The sequence below is a fragment of the Triturus cristatus genome, chromosome 12, assembly GCF_964204655.1.
Source record: "Triturus cristatus chromosome 12, aTriCri1.1, whole genome shotgun sequence".
NCBI classification, from domain to species: Eukaryota; Metazoa; Chordata; class Amphibia; order Caudata; family Salamandridae; genus Triturus; species Triturus cristatus.
This window is the reverse complement of record NC_140595.1, coordinates 132,721,102-132,737,152: the sequence shown is the minus strand read 5'-3', so window position 1 is coordinate 132,737,152 and position 16,051 is coordinate 132,721,102. Positions and strand designations below refer to the sequence as shown.

At 42.8% G+C, this 16,051-nt stretch overlaps 1 protein-coding gene across 1 annotated transcript in view; it reads left to right on the top strand.

The window, feature by feature from the left end:
- The window catches only part of LOC146772886 (rho guanine nucleotide exchange factor 11-like), a 247,522-nt gene that overhangs the window by 61,967 nt on the left and 169,504 nt on the right, over positions 1-16,051 (top strand). Inside the window, 1 exon segment of the mRNA XM_085637041.1 lies at positions 6,656-6,781. Within this exon segment, the coding sequence (XP_085493167.1) occupies positions 6,656-6,781 (126 nt within the window).

The following is a 16,051-nucleotide window of genomic DNA, read 5'->3' as shown; positions in this document are numbered from 1 at the left end:
TACTTTGTTCCCAGGGGTAATTATGTTTATAAGCTGTTATGAACAAACTCCCCATTCTATCATTTGGGAACAGGTAGTCTTGCAATAGTGAAAAATGAAATTGGTAGTATTTCACTATCAGGACATGCCACACACACCAGGGCATGCCCTACCTTTTACATGCACTGCACCCTGCCCACAGGGATACCTTGGGCCTACCTTAGGGGTGACTAACATGTAAGAAAAGGGAAGGTTAGGGCCTGGCAAGTGGGTGCACTTGCCAAGTCGACATGGCCGTACCAGACTGCCCATAGGCTCTGCAATGGCAGGCCTGAGTTACATTTATAGGCTGCTTATGTGGGTGGAACAATCAGTGCTGCAGGCCCACTAACAGCATTTTATTTACAGGCCCCGGGCACACACAGTGCACTGTACTAGGGACTGACTAGTAAATCAAATATGCCAATCATGGAATCACCAATCCATTACAATAATTGACTAAGCAGGGCACTTGCACTTTGACACTGAACAGCAATTGCAAAGTTCACAAAGCATATAGACCAGCAAAACGAATCCCACCACACAGCAAAAACACAGGTGGCAAAGGCAAAAATACAGGGGAAACCCACGCCAATGATGCCAGGTTGAACAAGGCCCGTATGGAGTTATTTGTATTCCACTTGAGCTTAATTAACATCAAGCATTTACATTACACTTCTATCTAAAATGCACAATGTTGCACTTGCTGTATTTGTATCAATTCTGAATTAGGGTGCTGAATGCGTATGTTTAGTTTTTACATTGCACCTAAAAACACATACACACACCTAATTGTTATATGTAGTTTGATTTTTTTTTTCTGACATGAACCGCTGATCTATATAGTTAAATTGGTTTTTAGAAGAATATACTTTGGTACACTTCCATTGAATGTAATACACTTGAACACTTGAATGGGCAGAAAGCTTTGAGCATATTAAAAGAAGAAGTACAGGAGGGGGAACATGGTGGCTGAGAGCTCCTGCTTCTCCTGTGCATAATACCGTAATGTGGTGAAAGTATTAAATTAATTCCACTAATCTCAGAGCTGCAGAAAATAATGAGATTGCATGGGCAACTTGACAGTCCCTTCTCATAGTATGCATTGAATGCTCTATTGCCTCAGGGAAGAACGCAAGCAAAAAAATATAAGAGCTCCAGCTCTCTACCGAATACACAGAGCTGTATGCCATAGGTGCCGCAGGTTAAAATAGATATACATTTAGAAATGCTCGGCCAGGGCCAGGTTTGTTGCATAGTAAAGGGAGAGGGTTTGATTATCAGCAGCAGAGCAGGGTGATTATTTATCCCCCCCCCCCCCCCCAAAGCCACTTCAACAAAATCTCTCCCTGTGTCTATTCCAGAATAGGTTCTGTTCGAGGCAGGGAAACAGAAAGATAATAGAGTTATTAGAGATACAGCAGGCCCACCAGGAGGGAAAATCAAAATCACACCATCTTTAGGATCTTACTTTAAGAAAGGTATTGAAACTCATGTCTATCTAATTACATTGATCTGCCTTGCAATTATGCAAAATATGGACCCAATCCACTCAGCCTATGCCAGTAGATGGGCCCGGTCTCCCTCTCTTAAATCGATTTCAGGTTCTCTCTCAGGATCCCACAGGGGAATATTTGCATAGAGGAAATTTCAATTGACCCCTCGCGAAGAGAAGATGGGAACACCGAAAAACATAGATTAAGTAGATATGGACTCCTTACTACTGACAGTTTCGAAAGAGATTAAAGCCAAACTTGCAATTTCTAGAGAGCAAACAGGCTAAAATACAGAAAGCCTGTGAAAAGCTTGATACTAAAATGGTAGACATCCCGGAAAGATTATCCACTATGGAAGCCTTGCTTGGAGTATTAAGGAAGGAAGTTAAGAGCAATTATAAGGCGATTCAAGTCTTGAAAGCGAGGGAAAACGAGATCAAAGAGAAACTGGAATCTTTGGAAAATAACTCTAGGAGAAACAATTTAAGGTTTCTCAATGTCCTGGAGGGAGCAGAAGGTGAAAACTTGAAGGGGTTCGTCATAGACCTGATCAAAGAGTGTGTTTGTTTGGTAAACCAGCTCCCTAGACCTTGAGCAGGACATACAAAGGGTGCATCGGGATCAATTTAAAAGAAGTCCAAACAGAGAGAAATACAGGAAAATATTAATAAACTTCCGTACTTATGCAATAAAAAAGCTAATCCCAACAGAAGCCTTGAAAGCAAAAGCTTTAAAAAATGATTGGTCCTTCTCCATAAGACCGGCTATAGCAAAAGTTCCTCAAAATCAGCAATGGGAGTTAGGGAAACACATTCAGGAACTGAAGTCGCTGGGTGCAAATATGTAGTTGAAAATTCCCAATGACATTAAGACTTATGTAGAACAACAAGATGCACAATGTAAAAGAAAATTCGGAGGTTGATGTTCTAATAAACCAGATATAAATGCAGCAAAATAAATAGAAAATAAAGAGGAGAGTAGAAGTTCAAGTGGTATAAAGTACTATCCTTTTTGGATACTGGGAGCGTACCCCAGTGGGGTAGGGGAGGGGCAAGCTGGGGGGGTGACACATAGTTAGGGCAGATACTGGTTTTACTAAACACAGGGTGGTGAGCCTGTGGGGAAAAAACTAAAAAATAATTGTAGTCCTCATTTTTGACAGGGATTCTGAGATGGATTGGGAAACGGTTAGGCTGGAATTATCATGGACATGATAAAGGAAGTAAGGAAGGTTCACAACATAAGGGTATTAACCTGGAACATAAATGTTATGAGGGTACCAACTAGACGAAGGAATATTTTGGGATTTCTGAAGCTTTCTGATAGTGACATTAAAATACCCCCCAGGAAACATACTTACGTCAAAAAGAATGGGGGGAAATTTTAAAGAGACATAAATGCATTAAACAATTTGCTTGCACCACTCAATCTTGTAATGTGAAAGGGGTGGCGCTTCTATTTTATTTGTTCTTTTTGCATTTGTCACCCCAAGTGGGACAGGTATGCCCAGACGTGGGTCCTGTGCTCTCCATGCCACTGGAGTCAAGGTATCCTGGCTGAAAGCCCGAAACCGGTCCTAGGATGCTTGTTTCCAGTCCAGGGAGGGCCTGGCAGTTCGGGCTGGACTTTTCCCATTGGTGCACAGTGTCAAGACTGATTTGCATATGGCTAGGTCCAAGAAATATGGCCATGCCTCCAGAATAGACTTTTATTGTAGATATGAAGTTAGGGAATAAGGTAAGAAAGATCATCCATCAACCAGAGCATCTCTCAGATCATGCTGCGGTTAGACTGGAACTCTTTCTCTCGAGGTCCTCAATTCCGTCTAAATGGACCTTGGATAGAGCTTTATTAGGACAGCAGGAGATTATAAATGCTCTGAAAAGAGCTACTGTAGTTAGATATAAAGGAAAACCCCTTGCATGTTATATGGGATGCTTATAAAGTCTTTATTCGAGGGAAACTGACTAGTAATGCTGCACATAGAAGGAAAGAAAGTAACAATAAGGTTAGAGAGTAAAAGCTGAGAATAGGAGTAATTGATAAACAGCTGGCAAATTGTGAGGACCCCGTGTAAAAGTAAACCCACAAGATAACTTTAAATAGGCTAAGGGTTTATTGGCAGAATATCTGGATTGAGTGGTGTAGAGTAGGTTGAATGCCTGCAAGTAAGCATATTATGAATACGGGAAAGGTTGTGGGAAACTTCTGGCTTGAAAGACAAGGTAAAAAAGCACTAGAAATATGATTGACAAAGTAGAAATTAACGGCACCAGAGAAAGATGTTCCGAGGTCTCTGACATTGGGAGGATGTTTGCGGGTTTTTTCCGAAATTTACATACCAACGATTCAACAGCACTAAAACAAGAAATAGAGAGTTGTTTGAAGGAAGACACTCTTCCTAGGTCAGATCAGAACAAACAGCTCCATCTTAATCAAGAAATTACTACACTAGAAGTAGATAACATTCTTAGAGGGTTCAAAAAGGGAAAGGTGCCAGGCCCTGATGGAAAACCAAATGAGCTATATAAGGCCTTAAAAGAGGAACTCACTCCGGTTTTGACCAGCTTAATAAATTTAATTCCACAATGTTGGGGGGAGAGAGTGTTTTATATATATATAATGTGAAAATAACGATAATATTGAATGAATGAATGAATGAATGACACTTGTAAAGCACAGGGCTACCAAAGGCCTCCTAGCGCTAGAGACAGAGCCTAAATCGAAACAAGCCATCAGATTCAAGGAAACAGCAGAGTCTTCAGATCTTTGCGGAACAGTAGGTGGTTGGGCTCAAGCCGAATGAGGTCTGGTAGTTGATTCCAACATTTCCCCGCAATGGCGGAAAAACGCAGGTCACCGCTCCGCACCCGGTTAACTCTGGCAACAGTTGCAAGATGTTTCTTCACAGAGCGCAGTGATCTTTTTGGAAGATACCGGGGGATGATGGCACGGAGAATCGGCGGAGCGCTATCCGAGAGAGACTTATGGGCAATACACAAAGCCTTGGATTGGATTCTCACGGCCACTGGAGGCCAATACAGAGAGATGATGTGAGGTTTAGCAGATTCACGATTATGAGCCTGCATAAGCAGTTGTGCTGCACAATTTTGGACCGTTTGAAGCTTATTGATGGTAGAACCGGGGGCACCTAGCTAGATCACATTGGCATAATCGAGCCGCAAGATGATCAAGGCTTGTACAAGCAGTTTCCTAGCGCTGAAGGGCAGAACGGGTAGAATCTTTCTAATCATTTTGAGAATGCCATAACAGGTCCCTGCTACCCTGCGCGCCTGCTCCCTAAAGTTCAGGTTGTGGTCCAGCCATACCCCAAGACTTTTAATATGATCTTTAGGGGGTGGCATAGTACCAAGACAATTTGGCCAGAATATGCTGGTCTCCGGGGTTGGTGGACTTGCCCAGAAACATCAGTTCCGTTTTAGCAGCATTCAGTTTTAGAAAGGAGCCATCCATCCACGCTGACACTTTTTCCAGGCAATTTGCCAGGCTGGTCTTATTGTTGTCCGAAGGATTGAGGGAAACAATCAACTGGGTGTCATCAGCGTAGGTGATGATTCTGACCCCAAAGGGCTTGACCACCCCGGCCAGGGGGCGCATGCAGACATTAAAAAGCGTGGGGCTCATATTAAAGCCTATGAAAAAAAACATTTTATGAAGATTTTTTTTAATGTGAATTGTATAGACCAATATCTTTGCTTAATAACGATTAAAAGATACACACACAAATACTAGCTAAGAGATTGGACAAAGTAATAGGAAATATTGTCCATAAATCCAAAAGGGCTTCATGAAACAGAGACAGCTCTACAGGCTCACCCATGATTTGGTGAGCACAATAGATGTGGCCATGGTACCAAACGCTCCACTGACCATCATAACGGTTGATGCCGCTAAGGCTTTTGATAGAGTTAGTTAGCCATTTCTATATGAAGTCACCAAGAATCTTGGGAGTCCCTAACTGCAGCAATATGGCTCTGATTTGGAAATCTCCCCTCCATGCTTACAAGATGTCCTAGCTACCCCGATGCAGATTGCAGGAATAGAAATATGGGGCAAGCTGTTGGAAGAGGGCTCCCTGAGCTCTTGGCACTATTTATCCAAAAGTACCAACAACAGGCTCTCTAGGTTTAAATACCATCAACTAGCCAGCTGATCCGAGGACAACTTAATATATGGATTAGAACAGAATGGAGGAGGAACTACGGAGCGTTCGGATACATAGAAAGGAAGTATCCAATTGGTGCTGGATCCTGGTATGAGGTAAAGATGGCCCTCCTACTTTGCCAGAGGAGAAATGGAAAGCGGACCTGCCGTCATCAGAGATTCTACACCAATGGCTACTATCTATGTCTACATTATGATCAATGGTGAGATCTGCAACCCTAAGGAGAAACCATTTGTTCACCATGTACAGGGTCTATTGGTCTCCAAAACAACTCTCAAAGCTGGGAGGTCAGAAGAAGAGATGCTGCCCAAAATGTGCCTTGTAGAATGCAGATCATATCCATCTTCTATGGCAGAGTCCAGGTATTCAAATCTTCTGGCATTAAGTGGATAAGGCGTTAACAGAAATATTGAGAAAATATATAGAGGTAAGCCTCCCATTTGTTATTTTCGAGATTTTAGAAGATGGAGGGTCTGATCAAAGATAAGGGAAGCTACAATCTCAGTTACTTTTTATGCTAATAATTATAGCATGCAGGTAAATCTGTAATAAATGGATATCTAACACTTCACCTACTTGCACAGATTGGGTTGAATCGGCAAAACACATTGGCAGGATTAAATGTGTAAATTGTCCTAAATAGAGGATAAAAATGTGGGAACACCTTTTTTTTAATCCTCAACAAGTTTTGGTTAATTAAATGATGATAGTCTAAGGATTAAAGACAAACTTCCACATAAGAGGAGTTTGGCAGTGGCTCCCGCAAACCATCAAAAAGTTGTTTGAAGGAGACTAAACGAAGGATGTCAAAACCCTCAGATGTTTTAATTCCACCTGGTGGTTCTAAAACTGTACCTCACGCCTACTGACGTATATGATGACTAAAAACAACAAAAAATGAAAGCTTTGAGCATTTGCTGAATTTCTGGTTGATGGCTTTTTTTCATATATCTAGTTTGATGGGTCTGCTGGAGAGAGGATAAAGCAGGAAGCTGCAAGGTTTTGCTGTTTTCAGTCTGATGCCCTGGAGATGATCAAAACCAAACAACAGAAGGAGCCCCAATTCAACCTATTCATGCAGGTATGTCTTTCTGCTTATAGTCCCTATCCTGCCCAACAGAATATCTGTTTAAATCAATGACGTTTGTTCAGGGTGTGTAAGGTCTTTGTGTAAAATAAGAAGTGATTATATCCTGGAGGCCTTTTGTTTACTTTAGCATTTGAGGTCCAAAATAAATGTAAAGTTTTCTTTTTGATGCATACTTTTTCAGCATTAGATCCACGCAATTGTGATACTTTTAACATACCTGCCTATCTTCATTTTGGGTGCCACAATTCTGCCAATGAACTGAAAATGCTTCAGAACTGTCCCAGGAGACTATTTCCAAAATCTTTTCTGCAAGTTTTATGACAGGAGTTCTTGAAGTGATATTTGCTCTTTTTAGAGCATTTTGTGGCTGCTGCTGCTATTTGTCCAAGTTTCAGCTTCTATAACTTTGTTCAAACTTCTACTAGGTTCATTTTCGATCCATTAAGCAGCACTTTGTTTCTGTAGCTGACGGTAAGTGAGACATTTCAGTGTTCTTGTGTTTACAGTGTACTGCTTGCTACTGTAACTGATGAGCAGGAGAATCAATGAATGATACAATACTGGAACAAAGTTCTGTGCTACAATTGCAGTTCTCCAGCGGTAATATATTTGAGAGCATGTAAGCCCTCATGTAAGCCCTCCTCCTCTCTGGCAGTGTATGTACGACACACATACTTGGAAGTTGGAGGGTGTCTGTGGAACGTGTGGGAGGATAGGTGGAGGTTTAAGCAAATACAGTTAATAGTGCATACATAATTAGATAATAATTGTACCCCTAGGGAATGTTGGAGCACAGTGGTCGAGAGTACACATGTGGGCTAACATTTTTATATAAGAAGTGGGGGAGCCCTCGGTGTTAGAAATGTTGTACCTCCTCACAGATTATGGAAATTTCCCTCAAAGAAATGCGAGGAAAATGTGTCATTTTATCCAAAGTTTTTGTTTGCTGGGAATTCCTGGGAGGAAAGAGTAAGAAGATCCACTCAAGTCACACCACCCTGGTCTTCCCTTGGTGTCTAGATTTCAGAAATGTCTGGGTTTAGTAGGTTTGCCTGGGTAGCCGGATGCATTTCTTGGCAAAAATTGTATATTTCCACATTGGTTTTTGGGGTCTTTCCTGTCACTGGAAATCGGCCCACCCACACGTGTGGTATTGATTTTATCAGAAAATAGTAGAGCTTTAATTATTATCACCTGAATTAATCTCCAATTTTTGGCTGCTAAATGTAAGCTAGCGAGCAAGAAAGAATACATTTTGCGTAATGCCGTCTTAATCACTTGATAGTAAAGGTAACCTCAAATTCAAAGTTGTACAAATTACCACTAATGCTAAACTAAGTAGCTTGTGCATATTTAAAAAAAAATGTCTAGGTTTATTACATACCCATTTTTCATTCATTAGATTTTAGCATGTTAATTAAAGCATAGTTCGTACACAATGAAAACTCTTTAGAAACTGCAGCTGACACATCAGATCGGGGAATTGCTTGTTTTTTAGGACAACCAACAAATACTGTATATTCTTGTGAACTGAAAGCTATATTACTTTTGTAACTCGGCCTTGGGGGTAAAAATTGAAGATGAACGGTCACCCATTTCTGTTACTTCCCTTGATTTTTTTTATTTTTTTTATTTCATCAATAAGTTATTTTAGGAAAAGCTTGAGCAATCTGGGTAAATTACCTCCTGCTGAATTCCAAATTGTGTCTATTTTTCGGAAATGTAGTTTTATGTGTTCACACATGGGTTTCAAACTATTTCCATCAAGCACATCAAGTAGGTAGAAACAACAAAAGGAAAATAGGAAAAATTGACTGCTTCTTAGTAAAATACAAAAACTGTGTTTAAAATGATTTTTTTCAAACCTGAAAGCTGGAAAGATAGCAATCTTAGCAGAGCAAACCTTTTGATGCCATTTTTATAAGAAAACTGATACGCTTTCTTACACAGCACTGTTCTCCCAGTTTTTCCCATTTAAAGAAACAAACAATCTTTCTTTTGGTTATTTTCTTAGTTTAGCTACGGGGGATCCTACATACCCTGGATATCTTTTGAAATGTGGCAAAGAAAATTTGGCTTGGATCCCTTTTGTAGAAAAAATGTATGAAGGCGTAAGCACGAAGTGCCCCAAACATCAAACAAAAAGATTCAGAACTAGAGCTACTGGTTGCCTCAGTAGCTAAAGAATGAAGCTTCTGGATGTGGTTATTGATCTAGGGCAGTGCTCTTAACCTTTTGACTTTTGTGAGCCCCCACTTAACAGTTACTGGACCTGGGGACCCCCACTGAGTCAGTAGTGGAAGCCTTTAACCCTGGCATAAACAATTTTGAAGGTTTGAACGTCAAAACAATACACAAAAATTCAGCAGCATTCATTGAACCAATACACAAATTCTATAATATTTTATTAAATGAATATAAAAAAATAAAATAAATCATTTTAATAGTATAGTTGGACTTTTCTAAATTTAACTGAGATCACCCATCTTCCATACTATGTTCTTTTTGATGCATTTGCACTGCTCCTGTGAATCACACTGTGGACAACTACCTAATTTTTAACCTCTAATTTCAAATTCCTTCACTTTTACTGAACATTTGAAAATGTTCAGTTTCACATTTTGCATCTTTATTTATACACACTGTATTAATGTTAATAATTTTTAATTTTCTAAGCAGTCACGGGCTGCATGATTAGGCTTCACAGATCCCCACTCGTCTCTGGATCTCCGGTTAAGAACCATTAAACTAGGGTATCCGTGCAGTCTCTGTCCATGTTTTCCTGGGAGCTGGTATCACGGTAAAGACTCAAGTGTATTGATTTTTTTCAACCTTACATCCGCACAATCTTCTTAATCATTACATCTAATTCTTAATGTAAATGAACATGCAGACAGTATTACTTTCCTTCAGCTTGGGAACATTAAAATAAACATGTTCACGCAAATTCTCCAAACTTCGGTATGTTTTCTGTTGCACAGTTTCCTTAGATGTCTAAGGGCATTGGTTTTAAATATCAGGACAGGATTAATGAAATAAAGAATTGTGGTTTGAACTACAAAGTGAATTGATATTTTAGGTAAAATACGTAAACGCCATAAAGAGGCAAAACTGGCCTCACCACTCCTTCCGTGAGTGTCTTAAATTAAATAGCAAAATTCCAATACGTTCAACTTGTTCCCACCACCTCAACCGCAAATGTTGATGGCATGAATCCAGAATGGGTTTCGTTTTGTCGTCTCAAGAGCAATGTCAGTCTTGTCAACTGTTTAAAATATATCTATCTATATATTATCATTTTCATCAAAGTAAGCATAACATATAAAATCAACAAATGTCATACTACATGTTGTACCCAACACATTGTCATTTACAAGTCTAATATGGTCCTTCTTTCACACCCCGTTTTGTAGATAGTGAGGTCGCAAGTGCACCATCATGAACTTGCTTAATGCAATTGACAATTTCAAATATGACACAGATCTGTAGTATCGATACATGCTTGTTTCTCGTTTGTTGCCCTACCCACCATTCCCAATGTTGGATTGCAAATAAGCCATCAGTGGCCCCCAATAGTCCTTTGGCCTTGACTTCATTGGCTGCTCCTCAGCATACAGTTCCAGTTGTGTCTTATATTGTGCCTGTCAGGCATCCAAGACACTTTTGAAGGGCTAGATGTAGTCTTCTGAAGCAATGCCACTCTACATTTTGCTAGTAATAAGCTTACTGACAAGATATTCCGATTTAGTGACCGTAAGTCTCTCAGCAGTCCCAGTAGGCAGATCGCTGGCTCGCACTCCACCCTCGCCCCAATCCTATCAGATAGTGTGTCTGTGACGTGAACCCAGTATTGCCTCACTTGTGGATATGACAACGCAGATGTATAAAGTCTGCCTCTTTGGCTCGCAGCGTACACAGTTCAAGTCGCCCTTTATCACATACTTATATTACTGCATCGGGGTACAATACATTTGGTACAAGAACTTCAACTGAATTACCCTCAAATTACAATTTGAAGTAAGTGTGCTTAATTTCCCACAACAAAACCTCCAATACTCTTCCCCCATGGGCTGTGGTAACACCGCATTCCATTTTGCCAATACTTTCCCACCTCCCAGTGTCCCATCCTTCTGTGCTGCAGCATTTAGTTTAGTAATAAGGTGTTAGCGCGTCGCGCTGGTGAGCAGTACCTGTAGTGTCATGAGCGTTAGTGGTTCTCTAGGAAAGTGTGAATTGTGTACGTGTATAGCTGCTCAAAGTCGGTAATATAGGAAGACAAATAATGTGGTGTTTGCCCACAGAACTGTCTCATTGGGTAGTGTTAGGAAGTTACTATTTGTGTACAAATCGCCATAGTGTGTAGTCCTGCCTCCCGTAGCATCTGGAGCGATCCATCCTCCTGTGTCACCGTTATGTCTGTATGGTGTAGTAGGGGCACTGCAGGGGCATCCAACTAATTCTTCCCAGCTCGTCTAGCCAAAGTGTACCAAGCCATCAATGTAGTGTGTAACATGTTTATCTCATTTTGGGACATCCCATTACACTTCTGTGGTAGGATGGCCCTGAGTGGGATCGGAGCAGCATCATGTTGATCGCTACATGAGGTGTGAAATCATGCCGTGTACCAGAAGTGTGCGAAATGTGCCTGCGCGCATTAATGATATAGCTTAAAATCTGGGGCACAGAATCCTCCGTCCACGTTTGGGAGGGTGAGGACCTCCCAGCTGATCCTCGGCTTCTTGCCCGCCCATACCAGTGTGACCAACAGGGAGTGCAACTGCTTAAAGAAGGAGTTGGACAGCACTATTGGAATGTTATTAAATAGGTTTAGAAACTGTGGCAGTACCACCATTTTTATGACTGCTAGTCTAACCGCCAGGGAGAGCGGGTGGGTCATCCAGCGCGCAACAGAATCTTCCAATCTGGACATTTCCTTCCCGCTATTCTCACATTTCACAATGTTAGGGTGTCTGTGCACCCATACCCATAAATATTTGACAGGGCCTTTCTCCCACTCCAGCAGGAACCCAATGTCGCAGCGTTGTGTAATAGGTGTTCGCGGGAGGACTATGGATTTCGTCCAGTTGATACACAAACCAGAGTAGTACTCCCATTTTATATACTCTCTATTTACCAGGGCCAGATATGCCAACAGTTCACTAATATACAGCACCATATCTTCTGTATATAGTGAAATATTCAAGGGTTATAGATGAAATCTAAGGGAAGTAAGGGCATGTTTCTGCTGAATAATGCAGGCAAGCAGCTCCATGGTAAGCACGAATAGTAGCAGTAACAGGGGGCAATACTGTGACGCCCTCCTACCGACACTCAAAGCATGTGATGTGTGACCATCGACACGCACCTGTGCTGCTGGGCACTCATATAAAAGGCATATCCATCTTAAGAACGCCTCTGGTATCCCTATGCTGCCTAATACCACAAACATCTATATCCACGCAATAGAATCAACGGCTTTGGCCGCATCTAATAGAACCGCCGCCTCCAAGGTGAGTTCCACTTGATGTAATAGTGCAAAGATAGTGCGTAGGTTGTGTGTAGTTGACCGAGCCGGTAAAAAGCCAGATTGATCTGATAGCACTAACTGCGATATCAGGGGCTGTAGGCACACTCCAATCACCTTGGCTAAAATGTTGGCATCTATATTAATGAGAGATAGTGGCCTATAAGATTTGTACCGCTCCAGAGCCTTGTCTGGTTTAGCAACGTCACTATCAGTACTTCTCTCAGAGATGGCGGTAGAGTGTGGCTAAGGTAGGCTTCCTCATACACTGCATGTAGCTGCAGAGCTGGCACGTCGGCATGCTCCTTATTAGAACCCCCACGTAATTCCATCTATAGCTGGGGCCTTCCCATTCGGGAGGGCACGTATGGCTTCTCCGACGTCTTCCACAGTCACTGGCTGAGCTGAGTATTCTCTCTGCCCTGGCGAAAGCCATGCCAGTGTCACCCTCTCTAAATAATGGCCAAGCTCAATCAGTGATGCCTAGCTGCGTGGCTCATATAGACTTGCATAAAATCTCTTGAACTCCTCCAGTATATCTGAGCTGGAGTTGAGTGCGACCCCATCATCATTCACCAAGTAGACAATGGAGTCTCTGCCTTTCTGTGCCTTTAGGTTTTGCTCAAGGCTTTGCCTAGGCCTCCCACCTTCAACGTACGTACGTGAGAGGTGATGCTTAGAAATGAATCGCGCCTCTTGTTCTGCAAGGGTCTCAATTTTGGTCATGTGTTCCCTAATAGAAGCCAATCTGGCCTATTTTGGCTGGCATTCATATTCTCTCCCCAGGGAATTAAGCTCATCTTTAGTGTTTTTTAGCTGCTTACGAATTGTTTTCAGTACCCCCACTTGAGTGCCTATACATGTCCTATGTATTGTTACTTTAAAGGCTTCCCACAGAGAGCCCCAGCTTGATATTGAGCCGATATTTAATGCAAAGTACTCTACGATCGCTTTCCACACCTCCTCCACACCTCCTCTATGAATGCCGCAGCTAGGAGTGCTGCTGGGAGAAAAGGCCAAGTGAGCGGTGTGGGAGTTACATGCGCCAGTCGCATAAGGACTGGCAAATGGTCTGATAAAGTGTTAGGTAAGTAGCATGGATCTTCTACCCACTGCAGACCTTAGTAGATATAAGCCAATAGTCCAATCTTGACCATATGCCATGTACAGAGGACACAAATGTGCCCTCCTTCTGTGTAGGGTGTCTTAGTCACCAGGCATTGACCAGCACATATTTTTCCATCCCACTCTGGATCACCATAGCTGCCTGCTTCCCATGCCAGCCGGTGTTTGCCGAGCGATCTTCTGCAGGGTTAGGTATGTGTTGAGGTATGCATTGAGATCCCCTGCCCAGAGGATATGGGTCGGCGTAGTGGAAAATATCAGTCTCCAGGTGTTAACTAGTATCCGTAGATGGTAACTTGTGTGACAGCAGTGACAGTTATCGTCCTATGTGCAATTAATAGCCGGCCCTGGTCATCCGCATAATGAGCGTGAAGGGTACCATGTTCTTGACCAAAAGTAGTACCCCCCCTTTGAGTATGTAGAATAAGAGGAGGCTAGCTGGCATGATGTCCAACGGACACCTATAGTGCTGTCTGATCGCCTATCCAAATGTGTTACCTGCAATATAGCCAAGTGTATATTATGCCTGTCTAGAAACCGGAGCACTAGCCTAACCTTACGGGGATTATTGAGCCAAGTACATTCTATATATTGACATTTATGCTATCTCCTGCTCACCGCCATGTAGTCATTTCCCTGAAATGGGAATGGTACATGGGCTTCTATGCTGTACTCTCTGCGTATCATGGAGAACGATGTATGTTTTGTGTGGGTATACAAGATTCGAACATCCCAACATTCTTCCCCTCCCACTTCAGCTACTCCAACTGGCCAAAGACATCCCCAAAAAAACAATGAACATATATAGTTTCACAGTTTAGCATTACACTCAATAACAAATAAATTGTAGCACCATGTGTTAGACTCATCTGGGGTGCTCCCTCACTGGTATTCACCAGGTTCCCAGTCCCCATTCAGGTGTACGGAGGTAGCCGGGTTCACAGGATCATAGATATGCATCTTAAATCAGCTTGGATGTCGGCAGCTTTAACGTTGTCACGACACCATGCCGGTAATAGCTGCCACTGCGGCTGCAGGCAGTCGCTGAGTGTCTATAAGTAGCTCCTGGTGAGGCCTAATGCTTAGTGTAGCCCATCAAATTTCTTTGTCTTCTGCATTTGTTGTGCCCTGGGCATGTTTACCAGGTGAGAGTGTCTTCAGGTATTCCTTGGCCGCTTTAGGCATCGTGAAGATTTTCTGCTCACCTCAGTGTTCCACATAATGTAGGCATGCCGGGTCCAACATGGAATTGGAAATGTCTGCTTCTTGTAGCTAGTGCTTGATTGGTAGAAACACCCTTTTAGCCAAAGAGAAATCAGGCTAGAAAGTGAATTTGTTTCTTTGGTATTGGACTTGGCCCTTTTCTCGGGCCAGCCAGAGGGCAGCATCCCTATCACATGAATTCAAAAGCTTCACTATGATGGAATGCAGGTGAGTCCCAGGCAAAAGGCTGCGTCATGAATGCACGGTGTGCTCGTTCTATCACCAGCAGTTGAGATCAGTTCTTGGCACCAAATATTGTCACCAGCATACTCTCAATATAAGTTTCTATTTTGACAGCATTTCTAGATCCTGGGACCCCAATTATGTGTAAATTATTGTAGCAAGAGAGAGCTTCCAAGTCCTCGTTTTTTGCTTGAATAACTGCCAAGACGTGCTTCATGTTCAGGCTTTTCGAGCTGAATCTTGTCTTTGACCTTAGATATCCTCTTTTCTGTTTCTGCGATGCGTGACAACTGCCAGGAGTGTTGCTTCTAGGGTGTTCCCTTCTGCCATCCCGGTGGGCTGCCCCCCCTCCAAACCAGTATCCGAGGGTTGTTTCTCAGAGCCTCTTGTCTTGCCTGCTGCTGGTCTGCCTCCCCTACTGTGAGCACTCACGATCGTTAGCTTCCTAACATAGGCAGCTGCCCGTGCAGTGGGACCTAAAAGAAGGTAATCCTATGCGACTGTGGCAGCGTTGCACACACCCCACCCGGCCCGGAGTCGTGATGCCTGTGGTGTCAGCTGGTGATCGCATATGACGCCAATATCGCCCAGGTGGGAATGCGAGATGTGGGAGAACTCACTGCACTGTTCCGGAATTGCACCAGTCCTTAATCACACTATTGATGCATTTCAACTCTCTTGTCCCCATATTTAGACACAGTCAGATAGTTTAGCTGGAAACTGCAGGCCTCTGACGCTCCTGTCTCAAGCACCAATGTTTGCTGTACCACAGCACATTACCATGGGTGTCCTCGTTTACCACATTATTTTCCCCTTTGGAATGGGGTTTAGCCATGTATTATGTAGAATAGGGGTTTTCTGCAGCGTGTGTCGAGGCCTTCTCCAGTCATCACATACCACCCAGCATGGGTTCACCACGCCATACCACTCAGCATGTATTCACCACATCTACAGACGCCGACCACGCTGTGCTATTTTCAACTGTTTGCGGCCTGCCGTGGTTCGAATGCATAGCTCCCCATGTCCACACCGGATGCCTGTCCTTACGGCAGTGTCCAAGGTCACACCACCGCCCGTATGTCAGCGTGGTCAGTTAGTATCCTTTGAGGCGGCCGCTTCTGCTAGGCCGAGCCCTGGCCTCAATTTGCATGTGCGGACTGTGAGGT